This window comes from Sarcophilus harrisii, chromosome 5 (assembly GCF_902635505.1).
Source record: "Sarcophilus harrisii chromosome 5, mSarHar1.11, whole genome shotgun sequence".
In the NCBI taxonomy this organism is placed as follows: Eukaryota; Metazoa; Chordata; class Mammalia; order Dasyuromorphia; family Dasyuridae; genus Sarcophilus; species Sarcophilus harrisii.
The window spans coordinates 270,427,177-270,454,606 of record NC_045430.1 but is presented as its reverse complement, the minus strand read 5'-3'; the positions used below and the strand labels follow the sequence as shown (position 1 = coordinate 270,454,606).

The 27,430-nt window shown below is 43.3% G+C and overlaps 1 protein-coding gene across 2 annotated transcripts in view; it reads left to right on the top strand.

Annotated features, from left to right (window-relative positions):
* Window positions 1-27,430, top strand: part of CHN2 (chimerin 2) — a 252,628-nt gene that overhangs the window by 152,621 nt on the left and 72,577 nt on the right. For both annotated transcript variants that reach the window (XM_031940509.1, XM_031940508.1), the window contains exons 4-6: window positions 17,263-17,294; window positions 23,787-23,900; window positions 25,058-25,343. In XM_031940509.1, coding sequence (XP_031796369.1) covers window positions 17,263-17,294; window positions 23,787-23,900; window positions 25,058-25,343 — 432 coding nt within the window. The remainder of the gene's footprint in view (window positions 1-17,262; window positions 17,295-23,786; window positions 23,901-25,057; window positions 25,344-27,430) is intronic.

Genomic DNA, 27,430 nt, shown 5'->3' with positions numbered 1-27,430 from the left:
AATGCTTAAAACAAGCGTCTTGTTGCTCTTTTTAAAACACCGTGGTCACCGCCTAAAGAATCCCTCTCCCGTCTCCCCTTCCTGCCTATCCAGCAGAACCCCCTTGGTGGTAGCTAAGACAAACCAAAGCGATCCATTAACCTCGTGGAATGTGGGGCAGCAGCCTGCCATGTGTGCCAGGAGAGAGAAGCGGTAATTACCGCCCGTCCTCCGGCCAATTTGTGCCAAAATTCCTCTCAGACACAAGTCCTGGAGGCCGGGGATCGTCCGTGTTGTGATGAATAAACGTGTCATATTTATTAATAGGGGCTTCCGTCGGCCAATCAGTCATCAAGCACCCACCAGTAATCTCAGGGCTCTGGTCCTCCCAGATTCTAGGTTACAAAGAAAAACACTTCCTGCCCTCAAGGAGCCTCCATTCTATAGAGATCATACATGTAAATGGCATGAATAAGCACACATAATATAAATGTGGTGTTGGCAGAGGTGAAGAACACACTGGGGGAATCATACAGCATCTTCTCTTCTTTTTTATGCTTTTTATTTTTTAATTCTTATTTCTTTGCTGAAGCAGTTGGGGTTAAGTGACTTGCCCAGGCTCTGGGCTCTGAGACCAGATTTGAACTCAGGTCCTCCTGACTTCAAGGCCCCTGCTCTATCCACTGCACCCCCAGCTGCCCCAGGACCTTATTTTCTTGATCATATATGCAAAACTGGTTTCCCCCAAATCCCAAGGCTCCCTAAGAGCAGCTCTCTCCTCCTCAAATCATTTGAGGCTTTGTTTAGGACCGATCCCAAGGCCAGTTCGTACTCACAGCCCATTGGGATCGACTGGTGTGTTGGGTTCAGTATTTGTTGTTGTTTTTTTCCTTTATAAAAAGTACTTTGGGTAAAATTCGTTAAAATTAACCTCTGGCCTAATTCCAGTTCTGAGAAGACGTTTCCATTCTGGAGTCCCCAGAAAAAGGCCAGAGTAATGTCAAGAGCTGATAGAGAAGTCTGAAGTCTTTCCTTACCAATGATCATCAGGTTGATTAGAATATTCTTAGGCACCAAAATGAAAATGCTTAAGCTAAAACAATGGAGGGAGGATGAGCCTCTGAATCTGTGATTTTCCTGGTGTGGAGAGAGCCCTTGGGGAGAAACTGCATTATTAATGTTTGCGCCGTCACTTTTTTAAGTCTAGACAACCCATAAAACAATAAATCTAGCTCTGATTTGGAGAGTTTGCCGATTTTCCAAGTATTTATAATGGCCCTGAATATTTAACAACCATTTTCCAGAGCACATAAGCATGCTCTGTATGGGAGTGGGCACACAGTAGGGGTTTTTTAAGTTAAATCAGGACCCCACTGGGCAGTTACAGCATAAAAGGATGCAGGCTCCCTTCTTGCCCTCAGAGGTGTAAAGCATGGGAACAATAGGACTTTAAAGCCTTTATCCTGCTGGAGACTCTTAAAAATTCTCAACTGTAACATTGACTGTCAAGTCCATTTCATTCTTCCTTCTCAGAAGGCGGCAGAGCTAAGTGACTCGCCCCACACTTGTGGTAATGGTCTCACATTTCTTTTTATCACATAATTGGCTGAGATGTGCAGAGAATACAGGGCCGCTCTTGTGCTGACTGTATGGGGCTCTTCGGAGCATGTGGGCTGATAAACGGGCAGCTTCCAAGAGTCGGGTCTCCTCGATGTATCCCCATGCACGTGTTAGGTCATGTGAGATTCCCCGATAGACACAGCAGCCGAGATAACTCTGAACTTGTTCTTCCCCACCCCGGTGCCAAAGGGAAAGCTGGGCACAGAATATTTAATCCTGCCCATGACAATTCTGGTATAAAGGACTAATGACAAAGAGCAATAGCACATACTTGTAATCTTTGGGGTAGGGAAGAAGAAAAAAAAGGAGGAGAAGGAGGAGGAGGAAGAGAAGGAGGAGGAGGAGGAAGAAGAGGAGAAGGAGGAGGAGGAGGAGGAGGAGGAGAAGAACAAGAACAAGAAGAACGAGAAGAACAAGAAGAAGAAGAAGAAGAAGAAGAAGAAGAAGAAGAAGAAGAAGAAGAAGAAGAAGAAGAAGAAGAAGAAGAAGAAGAAGAAGAAGAAAGAGAAGAAAAGGAAGAAGAAGAAGAAGAAGAAAAAGAAAAGAAAAGAAGAAAAGATCTCATTTAATGATCATGAGCTTCTTTCATCCTGCCGTGGGGTATAAGGGCCAGACTTCCTGGGCCCCTGGGATCTGGAATCTGGGAGCTGTGAGTGTTTTACCTTATTTTACCTGAAACTAGTCCTCCGCCTTCCAAACCTTGCTAATATACGCGCCTCTCTTTTTATGAACTGTCCTCCCCGTTAGAATTAAGCACCTTGGGGACAGGGTCTTGTCTCGTACTTGAATTTGCATTCCCTACACTTAGCACAGTGATCCCCGGCATGTAGTAAATGCTTAATAAATGTTTTATCATTCATTCATTCATTCAATAATTCATGAACCCATCATTCATTTATGTCCCTTTCCCCCTTCCCCCGCCCATGCACCCAATATTTTTAATCATTTTTTCAGAATGGTTGTGGGGAAAACACTTTGTAGGCCCTAAAGTGCTGTAAATCTGTTACATAATCCGTGCCCAGAAAATGTTTGTTCTCTCCCTCACCTCCAAGAGACAGGCAGCTTGTTATTGTGAAGTGAAAGTCAGGAAGAACGGAGTGCAGATTCTGCTGCAGATACTTGTTGTACGAGCCAGGACAAGTCACTCAAACTCTCCGAACCCAGTTTTCTTACCTGTAAGAGAAGGGTGCCCTCTGTGACCCCTGAGGCCTTTTTAGCTCTTTCTCTGGCACTGATGTTACCAGCTTGGAATTATGGGGGCTTCCTTCCAAGTGCCACAATTTAGGAAAGATAGTAGTTATCTAGAGCAGAGGTTCTTAGCTTGGAGTCTTTAGATAAATTTCAAGGCAAACCTGGATATAGGTGGAAAAATTACAGCTCCTTGTTAGCAGAATTGATTTCTCTTTTTTACTTGATGCATTTAATGAGCAGATCCCTGGGCATCACCATTCTAGGAAAGGGATCCACGATTCCCATAGGGTTAGGAAGCCCTGGTCCCGAAGGTGGCCAGTGGGTCCAGTGGCTAGTGGGGGCCTGGATTCCCTGCTATGTGGGAACTGGCTTGAGGAACTTGGGCTCTCTTAGGCTAAAGAAGAGGAAGCTTTGGGGGAAGAACAGGGGTATTGTCTTCGAGTATTTGGGAAGATGTCACACAGATACAGAAGAGAAATCAGAGCTCTTCAGCTGAGCCCCAAAGGGAAGTACCAGGAATCACTAATAAAAAGTAACTGGTTTGTGCTAAAGAAAAGCTCCCTCAGGACACAGAGCCACCTGAAGGGTAACAGAAAGCCTGCCTCCCTTTATAGGAAGTCTTGATCCCGGAGTGGAGGCTGCGGGGGAATTCTGGGTCCAGGACAGATTGACTTTGGTGTCCCTTCCATTCTAGTTCTAAGTTGGTGCCCCTGAGACATGGCCCAGGATGGGCAGCCAGACGTGAAGGGGCCGAGGGGAACTACGGCCGCCGAGCCCTCTGAGCACAGGAAGCATGAGAGAAAGCACAGGTTGGTCCCTTTAGGCAAAGTGAAAGTTCTTCTGAGCAGGCCCTGCCTCGTAACCAGCCTTGTGGCTTCATTTATACTCGGACCTCTCGGTTTCTTGTGATTGTCTCTACTCTGTGGGAAGCATCCAGGACAAGGCTGTGACGTCCTTAGTGTGAGAAAACTCCCTGTATCAATCCGCTTGGCTCCTTCTATCCAACGTTGTTTGGGATGTGGACTTGCTCAAGAACAGAATTTGAACCCAGAGCTTTTTGTCCCCAGGACTTACTCTCTAACCAATAGCCCATTTGATGTCTTCTGTTAGTAATCAGTGATCACTAATAGAGTTCATAATAATTGTGATTTGTAAGTTAACTATCTTTGAATTTGTGCTCAGTTATCCAAGAAATGACTCCTCCTACCAGCAATGGCCACGGATGAGGCCACAATATAAATTGGAACCTAATGGTTGGGAGAAAAGGAGACCTTTGAGAGAGCTAACCCCATACACTACTTCCTTCCTTCCTTTCTTCTTTTCTTCCTTCCTTTCTTCTTTCCATCCTTCCTTCCTTCCTTCCTTTCTTTCTTCTTTTCTTCCTTCCTTTCTTCCTTCTGTCTTCCTTCCTTCCTTCCTCCCTCCCTCCCTTCCTTCCTCCCTCCCTCCCTCCCTCCCTTCCTTCCTTCCTTCCTTCCTTCCTTCCTTCCTTCCTTCCTTCCTTCCTTCCTTCTTTATTTACTTACACACTTACAAAATGATTGAAGCATCCATGGGACTCTCAAGGCATAGGAGTCGCGATGATGGATGACTGACGATACAGGTCAGGGAGAACCAGTGAGATCTGAAAAGATTCTCTTGGTTCCATTCACTGATAAAACTTAGGGCCAAGGGACAACGCTGATGAAGTCATGAACTGAGATGTGCCTTGGCCCCAACCACGTAGACCCCCTGGGGGCTCGAGGCCTGCAACACCAGATATCAGCCAATGAGCCTTTGAAAGGTGGTAGCCCTGCCGGTTAGAAACAGCTCTATTTTAAAGCTGAAAGAGATAGTGAAATCTCAAGCAGTTTTCTAATTAATATTTTATAATTGCTTCCTTGAAGGTTATTTCTGGATATTTTTTCTCATTGCTTATTTTCATTCATTCACTATTCAATCATTCTTTTGCTTTATGTGAAGCTGTAAACTCAGTGGGCAGCATCTTCCACGGAGAGATCCTTTCATGCAGGATTTCCTCACCTTTTTGTTATTCTGGACCCCAGATGAAACCTATGAAGTCCTTCTCAGATCATATTTTTAAATGCATTAAAATAAAATTCATGAGATTATAAAGGAAATCAATTGAATTGAAATACAGTAACCAAAATAATTCTTCTTTAAAGTTCACAGATCCTAAGTTAAGGTTATAATCAATCTATGAACTAAATGTCCTCAGAGGTCCCTTGTTAGCACCAGGTTTGTGATTCTGGGGTAAATTGGGTGCTTTGCCCAGGGAATCCAGGCCTTATAAGGGCAGGAAGCAGGAAGCCTCATTCCTTCTCAGTGTGGTGAGGGCCACACAAAACAACCATCTGCAAGGCTGCTTGGGAGGCCCGATGCTTATAAATGAGGGCTAATCTCCCTTTGCAGAGCTCCTTAGTCTTTAACTCTGATGTCACAGGCAGGAAAGTGCTTGAAGAGTCCACATGGCTTCTTAACTTAGAGAGGTCAAGGTTATAAATTCTGTCCATGATCCGGTGGTGAGAAGGAGACACTGGACTTTCTGAATGGGGGAGTGCTACGATCCCCGATTCGCCTTCAGAACCTCATTCAGCTGGGCGGAGGAACAACTGGATTGAGGGCAGACTTGAGGCCAGAAGACCAGCCTAAAGGTCATTTCAGGAGTCCAGGCTGTAGGCAATGAGAGCCTGTTCTCCCTAGCAGCACTGCAAAGTCCATTCGCACTGGGTTTGGGATCTACTCCGTCTGAGACCAGGATATTTAAAACTTGGGGAGTTTCCCAAATTTTAATCCCTTCCTTGGGTGAAAATCCTGCTTGCAGATCTAAGAAGGCTCTCCTCAGTTCTTTAAGGTGATTTACTACCAAGGGGAAGGAGGCTCTACAGCCACATGGGGCCTGCTCGCGTGTCCCTGAGCCTCGTGGTCCTGCCTCCCCCCATCCACCTGGCAGGAGGCGGGACCATTAGAACTTCCTGGCTCGTAGATAAGAATGTCCTGCTGGACATTCATTTTGTTCATTCCCTACCCAATCATTCCTCTGCTCTACCAGAAGCTGAAAAGCCAGTGGGCAGCATCTTCCTTGGAGAGATCCTTTCACCCAGGATTTCCCAACCTTTTAGGAATTCTGGACCCCTCTGGAAGAAGACGGAGGAAACCTATGGGAAACCTGCCCCAAAGATGGTGTCTCTCCTTTCCTTGTTTACACACTCTCCCTATCTCCCCATCTCTCCCAGGAGGAAATTAAGCCTTCAGGAGGGTACAAAGGCTTGTGGGTGACTGACTGCCGGCTCACTCACAGGCCTCTGGCTGGGGACAGATTGTGGACAATTGATTTCTGTATCTGTAACTGCTGCTTTGGAGGCATTGCCCTGGGACAGGCCTTTGAGAACTAGGATTTCTCTGAACCAATATTTAATAGCTCCATGGTAAGAGCTTCCATTTCTGTTGAGTCTGGGGCATGTCTCAGATTCCTGGGACACTAATGCTCTTCTTCACCTCTGAAAATTGTGTTAGATATATACCTGTGTTTGTAATTATATAGGATAGGAGGTTTAGAAAATACTTTACACATCAAGTTAGCTCCCATTGTTGTCACATAAAGTTAGCTCCCATTGTCATGACATAAAGTTAGCGCCTATTGTCATGACATAAAGTTGGCTCCCATTGTCATGACATAAAGTTAGCTCCCATTGTCACGACATAAAGTTAGCTCCCATTATCATGACATAGAATTAGCTCCCATTGTCATGACATTATCTTATCTGATTCTCACAAAATGCTACACAATGAAGGCTACAGGCCACATACCTGTAAAAGCTGAAAAGGGACTTCCAAGGCCATGTCTTCCAGCTCCTTCACTTTACTGATGAGGAAACTGAATCTCAGTGACTTGAATAGTGTTACACAGTTGGACAGGTTCAAAGGTGGGATTTGAACTTGGCTCTTGCAAACCATTAGCCCAGCACTGTGATCTCCAGCTATCTATATCATTCCAGTAGAGTATAAGCTCCTTTAGGGCTGGTTTGTTTCATTCTGCGTTCTACATTCCCCATACCTAGAATAATGGGGAGAAAGGAAAGGGTTACCAAATATTTGATGAACTAAATATTACAATTTTATTTGCTGGTTATTCGTGGTGCTTTTTTTTCTTCCCATTGCCATTAATGTTGCATGGTTTTTTATATGTGCATGTTTCACTGCTGCTTCAAAGATTCAAGAGATGTTCTAGCAAATATAAACACAAAAATAGATCATGGGAACCACAGCTAAACAAAGACCTTTAAACACTGGCAGAGCTCATGTGAGGATGGACTAAGATTGGTTTTTTCAAATGTACTTAAATTAAAGATATCTCTGACTCGGTAATATAAAAGACCTTTCTTTAAAAAAAAAAAACATTCTCATTGTTATTAATTTGACAAAAATCAACATATCTGAACATTCTTCCATACAAACAAGGAAAAATAGGGCTACACATGAAATTGTGACTCTCCACCATGAACAGATTGCTTTTTAAAAGAATATTTCTAATTTAACATAACAATTTCAACACCATCTCATTTGTCTGTGTCCCCTTATGAACTTTCCTCTTCTTTCTCTAGTGTATTTTTAGTGATTCATTGATGTTTTTTTTTTCTTTTTGAATGTCACTATTGTAACCTCCCATATCTGCTAAATTTCCATCCACTAAAAATAAGAGCTCTTCTTGCAATAAATGAATGTAATCACCAAAAACAAATCTACCCATTGGCCATATTGATAAATGAATGTCCTTTAGTGTACCACCATCATTAATCATTATTGTTATAGCTAACATTTTTTAAAAGACTGGCTCTCCTTATCTGACCCAGGTTGGAAGTACAGGAATCACTCATGGCCTCATCCCTCTACTGATAGAGCTTTGACTTTCTCTGTTTCCAAACTGGGCAGTCCAACAAAAATAATCAAGACAAAAATGGATCTGATAGCATCCGCCATGTTTCACACCCATAATCACCCCCCTTTAAAGAAGAGAGGAAGGTTAATTTTCTCCTATCTTTGGAGGGGGTGGGAGTGTGGGGGATGACAAATTTGGTCATTATACAAGGAGCTGATTTTATTTTTTGACCTCTCCATTGATGTTGTTGTAGCTACTGTGTACATTGCATCTCTAGTACTCATCATCTGTTCAAATAACTCTTCCAATGCCTAAATTCTTCCATTTCTCTGAACTCCTCACATTCATTGTTTCTGCCAGAGCAGCAATAATCTGTTAGCACCAGTTTATCTTCTCCTTCTGTTCTATACTCACTGTTCTTCAGGTAAATATTCCTTCTCCATATCATATTTCACTCAATCTGATGGATAGACACCATTGAGAAGTATTTCTGGTGTCTCAGGGTCTCGTAGATGTCACAGAACCACTGAATTCTCTTATAAGAGGCCTTAGAGGCCCTGTAATCCAACTTATTGCTAAAAAAGGAATATGACAGACCTAGCAAAGTACTATCTCAAAGGCTTCCAATATTGGGAAAGCATCCCTTCCCAAAATAGCCCTCGCCATTCTTGGACAGTTATAATTAAGAAGTTTTTACTTACCCCAAGCCTCAATTTCTCTGCCATACTCTTGGACCAAATAGAATAAAATTAATTTCTGCCCCACATGACCCAACAAAATCTTGAGGAAAGCTTTCATATATCACATCCCCTAGTTCTCCTCCTCTCCAGACTGCACATTCCCAGTTCCTTCACTAATGTGTCATGGAGTAGAATGGTTTTCACCTATCTATGCTTTGTAGCTGACACAAGAAAAGATTTGTAAAACTGAGGTGAAAATGAAAACTTTCATGCCCTCCACAAATTTCTCTTTTTTACTCTTTTTTTAACTCCTTTTTTACTTTTTCACACATCTTGTGATTCTGCCTTTCCTGTTCCCACCTATGTTTTGTTTTAATGATAAAGCCCACTTAGAGGAATTGGCCTTGGTTTGTAACCCTTATACAGCCCAGGGTGTGTGTAAATGGAAAGCTGACTGATACATCCCCAGAAATGCCTTCCTGGGCAGAGAGCAGCTCTGGTGGCTCACTGAAACCATTCAAGAAACTGGCAAAGAATCAGCAAGGTCTTCTCAAAGGCACCGCAGATGGGTTTGAGATCACCTTGCCTATCTCCCACTGAAACGTGTTTTTTGTGTTGGAGGCACCGCCATCAGAGTTGTAACCAGTGACCTTCTCTGCTGTGTCCACTGATCAGGAAACGCTGATTAGACCCTGTATTCACAAAGACAAGATTGGAGGGCCTGTGGATCTCCATGTGAACAACCTGTACCCCCTGAAGTGAGAGAGGTCCTTGAGCCTTGAGCTCTGAAGAAGCTCCTGGGAGGAGGAGAGCCCCTGAGCTTGCGCTGCCCTGCCTCATTGCATCCGTTGGTTTGGGGTGGGGAGTTGCTGCAGCTCGGTTCAAGGATGGAGCTCCCACAGATTAATTCTTCACGTGAAGAAATCAGCTTTAATCAATGACTTGAACTTCACTCTCTGTGGGATTGTTTTCTGTATTCACTCCATGTTCTCTTTGTTCTTCAGATACTTTGCTCTTGAATTCAAATCTTATGTTTCTCCCTAACCTCCTAGATCAATTGCTTTTTAGATTTGGGAATAAGTTGTAAGTTGGGGTTTGTTCTTAGGATAGGGGATGTGACATAATGACCAAAGTGTGGGGGTTCAAGTCAGGAAGACCTGGACTATAAATCAGCCTCTGCCACTAGTTGTCCAGTCAGGGACAAGTCCTGGCTTCTATGAATCCCTGATTTTTTTATTTATTTGTAAACCTGGAAAATAAAGTCTAATATATTTACTTCATCGCATTTTGGGGAAGCTCAAGTGAGACTTGGCAAGCATTAATGCACTATACAAAAATCAGTTGTTAATTTAATGACTATTGGATTCCTGGGATAGATGAGATAATGTTGAGCTTCAAAGTCCCTTCTGAGCTCTCAGAGCTTCTGACGCTTGGGGCTTGTATATATGCCCCCCTCCTGTTAATCACACGAATCTCTAATCTGAACCTCCTTCCACCTCTCCATCGAAGGGGTAGGTACAACATTCCAAACAATGAAAGCTCTTTCAAAACTGAGTTTTAGCTTTTTCCAAAGTCAAAAGGGAGTTTCTCTCACCCATGCGACTTCTTGTGGTTTTCCTGTGGTTGCTTCTGTGTTCACCCATCCTGTGAGAGCTGCTTTTGCAGTTAGCTCCTTCCACAGAGGCTTGAAGTACTATTTTACATTTTAAAAATAGAATCAGACTTATTAAATGCAAGTGACAGATATTTCCTTACTCCTATCTCCTATTATGTTAGTTCATTTATAGCATTTCTTTAGGTCTTTGTTTTTGGAGTTAGTAAAATTTATTTTATTTTGATGACTTCCTTTAAAAAAAAACTTCTGAGGGGCACCTCATGTTAAGAATTATGGGGTCCAGATGACTGCCTGTTGTCTGGACAATGGTAAAAAATTGGAGGGACGGCCCATAGAGAGTGTGCCCGTCAGTGTGTGTACATTGATGGTACAAATGAAGCAAAAGCTGCCCCAGCATTGACCAGGATGCCAATGATGTAGACTTGAGGGAGCTGCGCCAGACCTTAATGAAACAAAGGCTTATTTGTTTGAAATACATAGGTCCGTGTTAATTAACAAATTTTTCTCTCTCTTTCCTTTCCTGTCCATTGGGGGGAAAATAAAGAAAAACAAAATCTTTGGGACATATGTAGAACAAAGGTAAACAAATTCCCATTTTGACCATGGCCAAGGGCTCTCGCTCCGACGTTACTGTTCTTCACCTTCTGTCCTAAGGAGGGGGCAGGTACCATCACCCATCCCCTGCACTGGGGACCGGCCACAACTCTGGTCAGGACTCCTTTGGCTTCCCAAGTGCCTCTCCCTTCAGGGTTGTTTTTGTGTCAGTGATTATGGATTTATTCACTTTGAACTAGTTCAGGCAAAGCCATTCAGCTTTCTCTGAAGCCTCCTTGTGCTCATTCCTTATGGTACAATATTATTCTGTGACATCTCTGGGCCATCAGCTGTTTAACCGTTTCCTAACTAAGTTTCTAAGGCTTGGCCACCACAGAACTATAAATATTTTTGTGCCTGCGAAAAAGCCTATCTTTTAAGACCAATATTCTTCCTGTGCTGTGTCTGCAAGTCATAGAATGTCACAGTCGGTGAACACTGACCGTCACCCAGAAACCAGGGGAGAAGCACAGGGGGTGAACCGGCTGGGACACATTGTAAGCAAAGAGCTGCACAAGAAAAGCAGCGTAAAGGACGTCCCCGGAGAAATGGCTGACTGGGGAAACAGATGGACAAAAAGATGGGCCAGTTCCCCCTCAGTGGTGCTAGACTCTCAGTGACAGGACAATCAGCACTTATTAAGCACCAACTGATACCGAGACAAAAATGAAAGGATCCCTGCCTTTAGGGAACATGTGTTCTATCAGGACCGATAACAGAGGAATATGTACAAGAGAAATCGAAGACGATTATGATGGGAAAGGGAAGAAAGAACATCCCCAGGCTTCAGTGACCCCCCAGAGGGAAACTTATTGAAGGACATAAAGGTCTATTCATAGATTGGGAAGGCATGGGTCTGCTTTGATTTGTAAGGTTGTCATTCTCCTTCAGTCACATCCATCTCTTCTTTGGTAGTTTGGGTTAAGTGACTTGCCCAGGATCACACAGCAAGTAGCTGAAGTCAGATTCAAACTCAGGTTCTCCTGAGTCCAGAGCCAGTGCCATCTAGATGCCCCAGGGAATAAATGCCTCATTCTGCAGCCTAGAGACCTCTAGCCAATCATTGTCCGTCTTCCAGCATTGACATTGCTCACTGATGGATGGGAGTTCATCAGTCTTTCTTGTGCTTGTGTAAATAGTCCTGCTGGTCCCGCCTAACCTGTTGTGCATCAGTTCATACGAGTCGTCCCGGGTTTCCCTGAAGCCCTTCCCCTTGGTCATTTCTTGTGGCACGATAACAATCCGTCACATGCCCACGGAGACAAGGAGCAATCTGTCTCCTCGTGGCTCTGGGGAGATGCATGAAGCTCGAGGGGAAGGTCTGATGAAAAGTGAGAAGTGGCTTCTGGGTGAAAAGCAGACAAGTCGATTTTGGATTTTACACGTTTTCATTGCTCACCAGTCCTGGCTCACGGAGACGTAATTTGCTATTCTGTCACTTTCTTTTCCCTCATCCTCAGAATGAAACCAGAATTTCTAATTTGAAGTGAAATCCTTGTATTTTCCCTCAGAATTAAAATGACTTAAGATTCATAAGTTTTAACTCCAATCAAATGCATCCTCACTCTGCTTAATGAATTCTGAGGGGAAATCGGTATTCTAGCTGATGTATGTAAAAGGCTTTTAAATTCCTGTTTTTTCCTTTTTAATGAATTCTAGGAGATGAAAACTTAACATTTACCAGCTGCTGAGAGATTAGAAAAGCTTTCTTTTTCAATAATAGGAAACTTTGTTTACATAGGATTCAGCAATCTTCATTAAATTACCTTTCGTTGAACATGAAAGAGTCTGCATTTACCTTTATGGGAATAATCTTACCCAAAAAAAAATAAACTCATTTGCAGATTAATCTTCCTTTCTCTCTAAATATAGCTTTTATTTAACAACAGAATCAGTGAGGTGACAAAGTAGATAGAGCACTGGCTCTAGAATCAGGAAGACTTAAATTCTAATCTGCCCTGACATTTACTAGAAGGTTGACCCTAAGCAAATCACTCTGCCATCTGCTTCAGTTTCTTCATCTGTAAAATGGGTATAATGATAGCACTATCTAGAGTTGTTGGGAAGATCAAATGAAATAATATGTATAAAGCACTTTGCAAACTTTGTTATTATATAAATGCTGCTTCTTTTTCTTCTCTTACTCCTTCTATTTCTCCTCTTCCTCTTCCTTCTTGTGTTTCTCTTCTTCCTCCTCATTATTGTCTTTGTATTTGGCCTTCTCTTTTACACCACTTGACTCCATTTCCCACACAGTAGCCAAAATAATCTTAATTCTGATCATATTCCTTGTCCATTAAGATATCTTCAGTGACTCCCTGTGCATCCCCACTCCACCCCCCCCCAAGATTTAAATGCAATCTCTGGCCAGACATTTAAGATGCTCTATAATGAAACTCCAGAGAACTTTTTCAAACTCATTTGAAGTCATTCCCCTTCACATGTGCTAATTCTGGCCAAGCTCATCTGCTATTATGACAAAACATTTCCACCTGTTCCCCATGCCCAGAATGTCCTTGTGTTCACCTCTTAGCATCCTTCAAACCTCAGCTCAGCTTTCACTTGTCTTGCTGAACACTTCCTGTGAATTCCATTTGTTTGTGTCTTCGTCATCCTCAGATCCCCTCATTTCTATACCTATGGACCCCCTGCACACACATACACCCAACAAGCTCCTTGAGGACAGACACTCCCTAGTTGTTTTCCCATTCTATTATCAACTTCTCATCAGATTTTCAACTTACAGATTTCTCAAACCCAGCCACGCCACTGTTTCCCTTTCCTTAATTCCCCCAGGATTTGGTATTCATTTTTCTGCCTTCTTGGATTTTTCTGGAATGGTTTCCTGTAGCAAAGTATTATTTACCCCCCCAAAATTTGTGACTTCTTCAAATAATTTTGTCATCCTTCAGTGGCATTTCAGATCAATATCAGGCCTGAAATTTAATTCATTTAAGAAGTATCTATTAAGTGTCTTTCCTAAGTGCTGAAATAGGAAAAAAATGATGGCAAGTGAAATGTGTTTTAGATGTATGTATGTATGTATTTATATATATGTGTGTGTTTGTGAATCTAATAAGATGAAAATTAATAGTCATTTAACAAGCATTTTTAAAATGTTTCCTGAGTGCCAGGCATTGTGCTAAGCATTATGGATGCAACAAAGGGCAAAAAACTGTCCCCACCCCTAAGGAACTCACAGTCTAATGTAACTGTGTATTTATGAAAGGAAAGGTTAGGGGAATGCCTTCTGGGCCTGGCTTGAGTGGAAGACTTCTATCAAAACACAGGATTTTGACTGAGAATAGAAAAAAGCTGGGGCAGCTTGACATGGGAGGTGAAGAAGGAGAACGTTGCAGGCATGAGGAAGAGCCAGAGCAAATGCTCAATTAGGAGATGGAGTATTATGGGTAAGGAACAACAAGTATAACATGAAGATAAAGTCTTTCCACTTGGGTTCTGAAAATTAACTCTGCAAGGACAGTTGGAGAAGATGTGGCCAACCAGCCATTCCTGAGGGGAAAAAAAGATCTGGGGTCAACTTAGAATGAATTAATAGTATGAAATAGAATTTCCCTTTGACTCCTGATCCCACTCTGTACGAAGATTTGCCAAACAGATCTTCAAATCTTTCCTCATGTCAAAAATACCAGCATTCCGTTGACTTTGTCCCTGTCCCCACAGACCTGCTCTTGGTTCATGAATGACACTTAGCATTGTGTCTTGAGTATAGTAGGCTCACAATAAATACTTGTCAGTTGAATAATTAACTAAAGAAAAGCAATCAGTCTTCAAGATCACTTTGTCATCTTTTATACTGAAGCAAAGAGGAGAATAAAAGAAAACAGAATTGGCTTGTGTTTTGTGGCTCATTTAACTGATTAATCAGCAAGTATTTTAAAGCACCTACTATGTGCCTGGCACTAGAGTAGGCACTGCAAAGACAAAGACAAAAAAGGAGCGTTGTCCCTGTCTTCAAGTAGCTGATGCTCTATGTCCACAACCACATACAAACTAAATTCATTATAATTTTCTGGGGGGAGAGGGGATATCAGAACCCTTGAGGAATTAGAGAAGATGCCATGGAGGAAGTGATCTTGAGCTGAAGTGTGAAGGGAGCGAGGGATTCTGTGAGGCAAAAGCATGGAGAAGGGAGATTGAATAGGACATAGATCAGTTGGAGTGGACCATAGTGTTGGGGAGGGATTATAATATGTGTTAAGTCAGAAAAGGCAAATTGCACCAGATTGTGAAGGAAGGACTTTAAATTTAGAAAAATAGTGCTAAAAATGGAGTAACCGGGTGTGGCTCTATTGTGGATAGAACATCAGCTCTGGAGTCAAAAGAATCTGAGTTCAAATCAAGCCTCAGACATTTGACACTTATGAGCTCTGTCATCCTGGCCAAGTTCCTTAACCTCGATTGCCTGAGGGGGAACAGAGAGAGTCTCATATGCCCTTAGTTAAAAACACTCAAAACTTAAAGTACTAACCAAAAGAAAATGGATTATCTTTTGCACAAATTCAATGGGGGGGGGGGGCGTCATTACTGTGTGCTTCTTTGGAGTGGGGGAGAGGGTCAGGTGAAGAAGTGCTTTCATTAAATTCAGCAATCACTTATTGAGTCTCTTCTGGGCAAGATACCAGACTCAAGAAGCAGAGCAGGTGCTAACAGTCTAAAAACACTAAAGAAGCTACTTCCCTCTTTCACTTTTGTAAGATAGGGACAATTCTCTGCAGCTGGTGGCTTTTCTCTGAATTTCATGATGCCTTATTGTCACGAACCTCTTTTAATGGGGAATGAAAAATGGCAGATTCATCAGAGAAAGACAGAACTTTTCAAATCAATGGGGTGATTCAAATGAAAGAGTTTGAAAAGGAGTTCCCTATTCAAAGGTTCCTCTGCCCCATCCCCATCCCACAAGCTCTAGTGAGACATTTGTGGCAGGAGAAATCAGGTGATGGAATAAATGCCTTTTTAGAGATTGTCACATCTGTCTGTCCATGATGCTGCCTCTCTCTCTCTCTCTCTCTCTCTCTCTCTCTCTCTCTCTCTCTCTCTCTCTCTCTCTCTCTCTCTTCCCAAATGATACTGAGCAAACAGACAGCAGTACTTTAGGGCCATAAATCCCTCTCGTGGCTCGGTACTTTTCCCTTATAATATGCACATAAAAATGAGCACATATTTGCAAATGCTGCCTGTGAGTGTGCACGCCGGCTGTCTCTAGGAGGCAGAGTTTCCCTCCATGATTTTTAAGGTTGTAAGATTCATGTTTAGAGCCTTCAGCCCCCTTTCTCTGCCTGCCAAGGCAATCCCCGCCCTACTTTCTGGTGGATGTGAACCAGCCATTAGTAGAGGACATATTTCTAAATAGGGAGAGAGAGATGCAGAGGAGAGCACTGGGGACTTCAGCTCGGATGATCCGGGTTCCAATCCCACCCTCCCCATTGTGACCATGATTGACAGTATATCCCACAGTCCATGTCTTTGACCCGGTCAGTGGGCCTGGGGGTGTCTTAACCATTAGGAACCTGTTTCCTTGGTTATAAAATGGGGACATCAAACCAGACGATCCCTAAGGTGGATTCTATCCCTAAAGAGCAGTCGGACTCCGATGACTTATAAGAGTCTTGGAGCTGGAAAACTCGTAAGGAAACACGCCTTCCTCTCTCGGTGATGGGGAGAGGTGGGGACTGCGGATGTGGAATGGGAAACGTGGTCACTGTATCAAAGGGCTTTGTTTAGATGCTGCTTCTTTGTTGCTTGGAAGATTTTCCATTGGATTAAAGAGAAGGGGGAAAAAACAAGAATTACAGAAAATAAAATAAAATATTACAACAAAAAATAAAGTCAAATTCATGAAGCACTGGTATTAACATGAACAAGAATGGTATTGCCACGTGTTGGCAACGATACAATTGCCACTGTATAAGTTTGTGATGGAAAAGTCAAATGAAAAAGGGAATAAATACTTGAGTTTTATTTATGCTTGAATAATTTGGATTTTATTTGTTCTTCTACAAAATCAAGTTAACAATTGAATGTAATGAGTCTTTTTTCCTGTTGAAATGAAAGAATCATGGGGGAGGTGGTTTCTATTTTCCTTGAATTGATTCTAGTCTATCTTTTAAAACAGTAAACTGCTTCTTTTGGGATAGGAGGTGACTTTTAGGCAGTCCCATTCAGAGGCAGGGGGAAGGGACTCCTTAGATGCCTGAAAGCTTCCCAGCATCCTGATTCTGCATCTATACGCTGCCCAGGTTGGCAGAAAGGTGGCAGAGGGGGTAGCATCCAATCCTGGAATTAGCAAAATTCCTTTTTCTAAGTTCAAACCTGGCCTCAGATACTTCCTAGCTATGTGACTCTGGATAAGTCACTTAGCCCTATTTCCCTCAGTTTCCTCATCTGTAAAATGAGCTGAAGAAGAAAATGGCAAATCCATTATCTCTACCAAGAAAACCCCAAATGGGGTCACAAAAATTCAAATGCGACTGAAAAATGACTCAATAACAAAGCTGCTCAGAATATATTTCTCATTCTTTTTACAGTTAACTGTGTAAAAAGTCCACAGAGCCTTAATGTGATCAAGTTGCCTTCAGAATTCTCACCTTGTTTACTTGAATGGTATTTTAATCTACATGATATGGATTCTAATGTATTATTAATGAATCTCTCTCTCTCTCTCTTTCTCTTTCTCACTATAGGTGGAGAACAGACCAAAATATTATGGAAGAGAGTACGTATTATACTGCCCTTTATTTTAATAATTTAATATGCAATCAGTTGGTATGTCATACTGTATGTTTTTAATATTAAATATTAAAATATTCTAGAATTTATGGGTTCCTTTCAAAATGACCATACTACAAGAATCTAACAATCAAAAGTAAATGTAATCAGACTTCTTTACACTAAATTTTCCTTGGGACATGCAAGTGCTGGCTTTCTTTCCAGTAATATTGAAAAGGGAAATACCTAATGCCAGGTTACTTTCAAAATGGGCAGTGGCTGAGTGTTATTGCCATCTGAACTTTAATATGGTCTTCTGCCATGATGAGGGCTTACGACAACCTTTTATTTTCACTCAAATTTAGTGTAAAGCTCTGGACTGTCTAATATTCAGAGTGTGGTCAAATCAACGGAAATCCCACCTCTGACACTTGCTGTTAATGTGACTTTGGCTAGATCACCACTTCCTTGGGCCTCAATTACTTCTTGGGGAAACATAGAGAGGCAGAGACTGTAGATCAATGGCATCCCATGCAATATGGTGTAAGAAACCTGACTCTGGACCTGGGTTCAAAACTTTTTTCGATCCCTGAGTCGGACCAGTGTGACCTTAGGAAGGGAATTTAACCTCCCATAGCTTCCATCTCCTCTTCTATAAAATGAGAGTGTAGATGCCTTCTGGCCCTGAATCCATGATCCCAAAATCTCCTCAGCCGATGGAAGATTGGATGAAAATCAGAATAAGTCTTGTCATTCCCATGTAATTGTAGAAGACCCAAGTCAGGGTTTCCCTTCATTTGCCTTAATGTTTTTTTTTTCCCTTTCCCTCCCTTTACTTTTCCATTCAACATTTCCATTTGCTTCCCCAGCATCAGCAGCTTACTGGGGTCAATCTTGGAGCTTTTGCTTGAAGATTCTTTGGGAGGGGCAAGTCCACATCTTCCAGGGAAGCCTCTTCCCTTTCCTATGGTTCTGCTTGCTTGGAAGCTGTTCCCTGGTACCTGCTAAAATAGACCCTGGAGTTTGCCTTTGTGTAGTTTTATATGTTCTTTTTTATTTAATTGATAGCTTTTTTTTTACATCACCATAATTTCTCCCAGTATTCTTGCTTTTCCTTCCCCACCCCTAGCATTTTGTATAATAAATACCATCTTTCTAAGAGTGTGTGTGTGTGTGTGTGTGTGTGAGAAAGAGACAGAGGCAGAGAGACAAAGGGAGAGAGGGAGAGACAGAGAAAGAGACAGAGAGAGAGAGAGAGAGAGAGAGAGAGAGACAGAGAGAGAGACAGAGAGAGAGACAGAGAGAGAGACAGAGAGAGAGACAGAGAGAGAGACAGAGAGAGAGGGGGGGAGAGAGACAGAGACAGAGGGAGAGAAAGGGGGAGAGAGAGAGAGAGACAGAAATAGACAGAAACAGAGACAGAGAAGGAGGAGGCGGAGGAAATACTGATCAATATATTGAAAAAGTCTGAAAATATGTACACCACTTATGGACCCTCATTTCTGTAAAGGGGAGAGATAAAGGCCTTTTCTGGTGTCTACTCTTTTGAGCCTGGCTTATTCTTCACATTTTGCAGCTCTCTCTTTCGCTTTCATGTGGCGTTATTCTTTCTGTTTACATTGTCATAATCATTGTGTATATTGTTCTCTTAGCTCTGCTGATTTTATTCTGCTTCACTTCATGCAGATCTTTCCATATTTCTTTGCATTCATCCCATTTATCATTCCTGTAGCAGAATAATATTCCATTCATGTACCACCGTGTGCTGAGCCATTACTGAATCAATGGGCTCCTACTTGGTTTCTGAGTCTCTGCTCTCACAAAAAGCGCTGCTATAAATATTTTGGTGTCCCCAGGGACTTCCTTGTTATCAGCGGCCTCCAGGGACATAAGGCCAATAATGAAGTCTCTGGGTCAGAGGACACAGGCATTTCAGCCACTTTATTTGCACGATTCCAAATTGCTTTCCAAAATGGTTCCACCGGTTCCCAGCCCCGGCAGCAGTGCACAGTGAGCCCAAAGCCTGGACGCTGACTGGCCCATCTTTTGTCACGTTTCCCAATTTCCCTGATTTCCCAGAAATCAGGTGATTTATGCTTCTCATCTGGCAAATTGGCTCATTGTTCCAGATGATGTTAACAGTTTTCAATTCATCTTCTGAGACCTGTTTGTTCGTATTCTTTAAATACTTCTTTATTGCAAAATAACTTTTCATTTCATAAACATACAAATACATGCATGGACACACACATATATACAGCTAAGTCTTCATTAGCATAAAGAATGAATCCCATGAAATGGTCAAATTATTTAAATTTGCATTATTTGAAGTTATAATTATGTAGACCGAATGCAATGGAAGCGTGTAGTGCAAATTCAAATAAAGCAAACTTTTCACACAATCTGTGTGTGTGTGTGTGTGTGTGTGTGTGTACATGGATTCACACACACACACATATATATATATATAAATGAATTGTCTTCTATCTATACAAAATCTGTTGTTTATATATTTTGAATGCCAAACTCTCCTAAGAGAAATTTAATGAAAAACTTACTTTTTCCCATTCTATTGCTTTCTTTATTATTCCTGGTACATTAACTTTGTGTGGAAGCTTTTTAGTTTCATGTTGCTCCCCCCAGTCTGGGCCACTAGGCAGGGCCTTGAAATCAGTCACACCTTACTCCCTTACTCAGTCGCCTTGGGTTTGAAAGCGGGCCTAAAACCCATGGCTGTGAAGCCTCCTGTCTCTGAGCTTGGGGTATCACTAGGGCATCCCTCCCCCTTCTCCAACGATGCTCCTGAGGATTCAACTTGCAAAAGGCTCCCAACACACCAGGCCAACTCGGGGCCCACCTTTCTCTTCTCCGGACTTACCTGAAGGTGGCTCTTGCCAAACCTGGGGACGCAGAGGGTCCAGCTGGGTGGCTCCGTAAATAGGATGCTGGGCCTGTATTCAGAAACACGCGAGCTCAAATTCAGCCTCAGTCACTTCCTAACTGTGCAACCCTGAGCCGCCCAATCTCTAATGACCTCAGGTTCCTTATTTTTAAATGCTTATAATGTTACCTGCTTCTCAGGCTTGTTGTGAGGATGAAATGAGGCAAAATATGAAGCTCCATATGAATTCTGCTTTTTACTACTTATAAAATGGGGCTAATGATAACAGTGCCAACCCTACAGGGGATTGTGAGGACTGAAACAGGAAAGGAGACGAGCGTTCCTCAAGGCTTTGTTACCAACCAGCTACTGTGCTTTATAGGGTTATTCCCTATAACCATCCTGGGAGGTTACTTGTTTACAACTGAGGAAACTGAGGCAGGCAGTGTGAAGTGACTTCCCCAGGCTTATACAGCCGGTAAGTTCTGAAGCAAGTTCTCCTTGTGTCTTCAGGTCCATTGCTCTGCCCACGGCACCACTTAGCTGCTTCCTGTAAACTTTAGGATACTAAATAAATGAACATTTTGTGATGACTCATGATTAGGATGCATTCCTCTCAGCTACCCTGGGGTCCCAGGCCAGCGTGACGGATGCAGAGATCCATTAGCAGAGAAGTATCTTTGCAAAGCCTGAAGATCAGAAGAAAGGGACGCCTTACTTCCTGATGCCCCAAACTGAACCAAAGGCCCTGCTGATCCCAGACTCATGGAGGGACCTGACATTCATGATAAAGCTGAGGATCAGAGGGACTGCTTGCCTGGGGGCATCCCACAGGGAGGACCAGAGGGTAGGTGGTGACCCTCCTGGATTCCAGAGCGGGTGCTCTTGGCCACCCCTTCGTTTCAGAGGATGAAATGGAGAACCAAGGCAATGAGCGTGGCTTTTCTCAGAGGCAGATTTTCTCTGCCTCCTTGTCCGTTTTCTTTTCACCGCATTTTGCCATTCCCTTCACTCACGAGCTCCCCAATACGTGTCTGGATTGTTCACAGCAGATGTTGTAGTGATGGAAGTAACTCCATGGATCAGTAACTTCTAACATTTTCCTATTTGCCCTTTTTTTGTTTGGAGATGTCTGCCATTGCCTCCCAGAGCTGTCGTTCTCCTTTAGACAGCTCCATCCGAGCTGTCCATCTCAAAGCGCTCCTAATAGCAAACCCAAATTGCCTTCCCGCGATTTCTGCCTTCCTCCCTGGCTCCTTCCCGTGATTTCTGCCTCCCTCCCTGGCTCCTCATCCCCCTCTTTCTGACTGTGTTAGACAAACCCATCTTTTGTGTGGCAGCCCTTCAAATGCCCAGAGGCCGCTCTCATGTTCCTCATGAGCCTCCTCTTCCCTCCCCCAGCACTGAGATTCTGAGTCCCCCACGTGTCCTGGTGTTTCTGAAGAACCTTAATGAAAATATCAAAGGTTCCCCCATTAAAACCTTAGCTGACATGCAGTTGGGAGGGGCAGTGTATGCTCTGGGAATCAGAGATGGATTCCAGAACAAGAAAATGAGCCTGTTGTGTAGCATCAGGGAAGGCTGACGGGTGGGCAGAAGGGGTGTTCCTCTGGCCTCTGGAGACCCTGGGAGAAAACAAAGAAGGCCTCCCCACACCAGAAGGAAGAGCGAATGGGGCCCAGTTTAAACCACTGGGGGGGCCTCCTGAATTGATCAGATCAGAGAGTTGTTAAAGTATTGAGCTAATAGGACAGAAGAGAATCTAAGACAATTTGAATGAGAGGAGCTTGTTATTAGGATTCCCCATAACTTATTTTTGTCCCCAGATCAAATTCTGACCTAAGTAATTTTAGGCAGATTTGATTAAACATGCAGAAATGAAATGACAAGCACAGCCATGGTATAAGATGCTCTCCCCATTTTATAGATAAAGAAACTGAGGCTGGGAGAGGGTCGGCGATTTGCCCAGAATCACATGAGTAAGCATCTAATGGAAGATTTGAACTCGGGTATTCCTGACTTCAGATACAGGGTGATGGGTGATATCTCTTGTACATCTAGTTGCCACAGGAACTTAACTTTCAATCAAAAAAATCAGTTCTTAGGGGGAAATTATTTTAGCCTAATCCAGATAGACAATCCTACTTCTAAAAATCGATCATTTGAAGTTATAGAATTCAGAAAAAATGGAGCCAGTTAAAGCAGTGGATTGAAAACACTGGGCTTGAATTGACCGGGACGGGGCTGGACGCAGCATTCTGAATTTGGATTACAAAATATTAATTGAATGAGACCCAGGCTACCTCCTGTGCATGTGAGCCAAGACCTGGGTATTTGAGTTACTACAGGAAGACCTCAAGATTGCCATTGAGCTTGCAGGGGGTAGAGGGGCTCCCTCATTACAAGCTCTCAGGGCCGGCTCTGGATTGCTCAGAGGAGCTGGCGGGACCCTCATGTTTGCCTGCTGTCCCACGTCATGGGATGTGTATGTGCTGGGTGGGCCCTGCACAGAAAAAATGATCTGGCTCCAGAGAGAACAGCAGGGAGCCAGCAGGGTGACTACTTCTGGGAAAGTGTACACCGCATCAGTGAGCCCCAACTTTTATATTTTTTACCCCAACATCCTTCCTGTGAGGCTGGGAAGTACGTGACCCATGAACATTTAACCTCAGAAAAATTACAGTTGAGGCTCCCCTAAAGAGCAATGAAGAGGTGCATGATGGGGACGGGCAGACCACAGCTCTTTATAAACGATTTAGGAGGCCCAAGAGACAGGATGTTCCCAAAGACTGAAAAAAACTCTGGGCTGGCCATGCTTTGAGAGTGAGGGATACCAGTGAACAGCCCATGTATGCCATTGGGGCCTTTACAGAAATGGAAAAAATCACTGTGGTCTGGCTCTTGGTGCTACTTGCAAATTGATGTCAAGGAAGAAAATCCCAGAAGCCACAGTGTGAGGAGAGGGTCCTGGTTTCTCCATCAGTAATTTCCTAGGACGAGACAGGGTATGGGGTGGGTGTGTCTATTTTAATATAGGGAAGTCCCAGTGAGGAATGTCCCTCCGCCAATGCAGAAGTAACCCAAAGCCTTAGGGTTGGATTGAGGCGGTCAATGAGAAGTGAAGTGACTTGACCAAACCAGCACAGAATTGGCTGTCCCTCTCAAAATTCCATTTTACTAATCAGTTAATCAATAAGCATTAATTAAATGTGAATTCAAATATAGAAGAGAGTCCGTCTCTTCCCTCAAGGAAGAAGAAGATGAGGAAAAAGGTTCAGAACAACTAAATATATTGCCCAAGGGGCACAGCAAAAAAAAAAAAATTGTTCTTATGGGACCCTAATCTTCAGCCAAAGGAGGAATCGTAGCTAGGAGACAACTTGGGAAGCTGAAATCTTTAGAGTGTCTCTGACTGTAAAAGTCCCAGATTGCTCAGAGATGGTGACCCTTCCTTCTGACCCCCTGGGCCAAAATTCCACTTTCCCACTGTTTTCCCAGCTCCCAGGGCGTTACCTCACTGCGGCTCTTGTTAGCCATGGGATGTAAGCGAGCCGTCGCTTTTGTGCTCCTTCTGGCCAGAGTGGCTGCTTGGGCTCTGATGTTCTTCTCCTCTTACAGATTCCATGGGATCATCTCTCGCGAGCAAGCCGACGAGCTTCTCGGTGGCACAGAAGGAGCTTATATTCTCAGAGAAAGTCAGCGCCAGCCTGGCTGCTACACGCTGGCACTAAGGTAAACTGGGGGCATGTGCAACAATGAAATGAAAAGCATTTGCCCATTTCTGTTACTTCTTTCCTTATGTCACTATTTGTGAAGACCGAGTTAGCCCCCTGGATACCTTACAATCAGCTGGAGTGAGGATAAGCAAAAGTCCTTGGTCTTTATTCTTGGTCTTTAGGTGTAGAAATGAATTTGATGGACACAGGATCTCCACGACCTCCTTCTTCCTCATCTACCGCCAAAGTGACCCTGGCTAGTCTTACTCCACCCATTAATCCTTCCCACAATTCTCTGTATACACCGATTATTGAGCCAGCACAGAATAATGGGAAGGGCCATTTTCCAAGCATATGCTTATAGAGAATTGTCCAATTGGTTATTAGCCTTAAGTGCTCAGTTGTCCAACCTCAGTGCATCAACTCAGAGTTTCAGCCCTTTACAACTATGTACTGTTAACAAGGCATCTTAGTATAAGGGTTTGACAGTTTGCACAGCCCTGGGCAGGAGCTGTCCAGCATCGGGATAGCCAGGACCCAGCAGGAAGATGTGGTTCATGAGTTAGAAGTCATTGAACTCTCATCCATCATTAGTGGGACCTGCATCCAGGTGCTTCTGACTCTGAGACCGCATCTCCATTTGGTGCTCCAATTCCTGCTTTCAAATGAACGTGTGTTCCATTTATCCCACCAGCATCTTCACACATTTGAAAAACAGTCTGACATAGCTATGTGTGAGACGTATTATTTATTCAGCTCACAGAAGGGATATTTGCTTATTTAGTATGCTGGCGTTTGTGCTACATTGTGTTGGAGCTAAATAAAGGTAAAATGGCAATCACGGACCCTTAGACATAACCATGGACCCCACCGAGGGAGAACCCCGGGTCTGGGGGCGGGAGTGTTGGGGTGCCAAGTGGGGCAGAAGAGGAACACAGATGTTCTAATACTCTACAAGCAGCAGAGCAGTCCAGCTTCTGCCTCCTCCTACCCCAGCTATTTCTAGACGAGTCTTCAGGTAGTTTGTGAGTTGGAATTGGCCCACAGGTGCTTTCTCTGAGAACGGGATGAAGGGGATGCTGGTATCATCTGCCTGTCTTTGGTCTAATAACACATTTACCATCCCATTAGCATCACAGCTGCTAATGAATCCTCTCATTCTCAAATATGCAGGTTTGGAAACCAGACACTCAACTACCGGCTTTTCTACGATGGGAAACACTTTGTGGGAGAAAAGAGGTTTGAATCCATCCACGACTTGGTGACAGATGGCTTGATCACACTGTACATAGAAACAAAAGCCTCCGAATACATTTCCAAAATGACAACAAACCCCATCTACGAACACATCGGCTATGCTACTTTGCTGAGAGAGAAGGTGTCCAGGCGACTGAGCAGGTCCAAAAACGAATCGAGAAAAACGAGTGTAACCAGTGAAGAGCATCCCGCCGTCGAAAAGGTAAAGCTCGAAATGCAGAAAGAGAATGATCTTGGCGGTTTTTAATACTCATTTAAGAATTGGCTAGTTTTTAATATTGTGGAGTGCTTTGAAAATTCCCATGATCCTGTTGAGGGTAGACTCTCCTCAACACACTGCTCATTATGCAGACGTTGAAAATATAGTTGGAGAATTAACTGATGACCATGGCAAAGAATCCTGTCCCTTGCATTGCTAGTTGAGGATGTCTGCTTTTAGCAGGGGATAAGTAATATTTCTGGTATCTAAGCCCAGCATTTGGCTCAGTGTGTTAGTATTTGAAGGGCTGTCAAATGGAGGATGGAGCAGCACTAATCTACATCGCCCGAGGGAGAGACTGGGAGCAAAGTGGAAGTTGCAAAGTGACAGATTTAACCTTAAAATAAGGAAAATCTCCCTAGTTAATCAGCCAACAAGCATTTATTAAGTGACTTATCCATAAGTGGAATGGGCTGGAAGTTACCCTGAAAACCCCCAAGCACAAGTTCAGGGAGCACTTATTGATGACTTGGAGAGGAGGTTCTTAGAGCTACTCGATAGCCTTGTAAATCTCTTCCAACTCTGAGATCGGGGCATCCTGTATCATGAACCCCACTTCTGAATCCCTGCAGACGCACAGATCCATAGTGAATTAGTGAGTATTTGGGCACAGCTTTCCTTGGTTTTTTATGTTGTATTAATGTCCTTTCTTTCATGGTAATGCCTTTTCCCAATGACTCTCCTCCCACGGCAACAGACTCAATCAATCAACCAGCGGTTATTAAGTACTTACTAGGACCAGACACTTGGCTTTACTTTGGGAAAAATGAACCGATCCTCCCCTTTCAGGAGTGTAGATTCTTTCAGGGAGACAACCTGTGTATAAATTAGCATCCTTCCAACAAATCAATATCAGTGTCTGAAACTGCCTGCCCCACGTCATCCCGGATCTACAGCCCCCGGCTAGAAGAAGGGAGAGATGCTTCTCCGTTAGGTCTCTGCGATCGATGTTGGTTGCACCTTGATCAGAATTCTGATCTTTTTCTTTCCCAACATGATTCATAAAGCAGTGTGTTAATTTTTTTATTTAAAAAAGAATTCTGAAATCTTGCAGCCTGATGCAGTCTTTCCCAAGTGGACCCTAGCCCTGATTGCACAGAAACGCCATTATTTACAAATATTCTTCTAAAGGGAATCTAGACATTTTCACTGACTGTCCCCCACATCCAGAACCCTCTCCCTCCTCTTCTCCACCTCCTGGCTTTCTTAAAGTCCTCTCTAATATTCTACCTTCTACAGGAAACTTCTCTCCTCCCCCTGCTTCCCTTCATTGCTTATTCCCAACAAGTCCTGTCTCTAGCTGATTTGCACTTGGTCGTTTCCGTGGTGTCTCCCAATTAGATTTTTAACTCCTTGAAAACAGGGACTGTCTTTCCTTTGGGGGCAGGGGGGTTATCACAGTGCCTGGCACTGGTAGGTGCTTAATAAATGTTTATTGATCTGCTCACTGGAAAGGTTTCACGGGGAATGGCTGGATGATAGTTGTGATCAATGTTCTGCCTGGGAAGATTAGACGATTGATCGTGGCCTTCCACATGACTGGTCTTGCCATTAAGTGGCTTGGGAAGTTGTTGACTAAGAGTACGTGATGTCCAGAAAGAAGATGGGTATATTTGTGAGGATTCTTAACCTGTGTAAATGTGGTTTTTAAAATGTTTTGATAATTGTATTTCTGTGTAATTGTTTCCACTGTAAGCCAGGACTTTTTTGCTTTATGCATTTAAACACGTTGCTCTTAGATGACAACCGTAACCTTTACCAGCCTAACGAGGGGCTCTGTGGTATAAAAAAGGCCTTAGCCGTCCCGTGTCAGAGGGAGGGGATGGCCAAAAGCGGATCTCATTCTTCCCTGTGTTCCCATAGCTCTCAAAGACAACACCACAACTTGTTTACAGATTTTTTTGGGGGGAAGTGGCCCCTTTACAAACCATCTGCTCACGCTCGACCCTGTGTGCCCCCCAAAACTAAGCGACAGTCAGCCAGATGATTCTGCAGGGATAGAGCTCATGCTGGGATGATCTCCTAAAGCA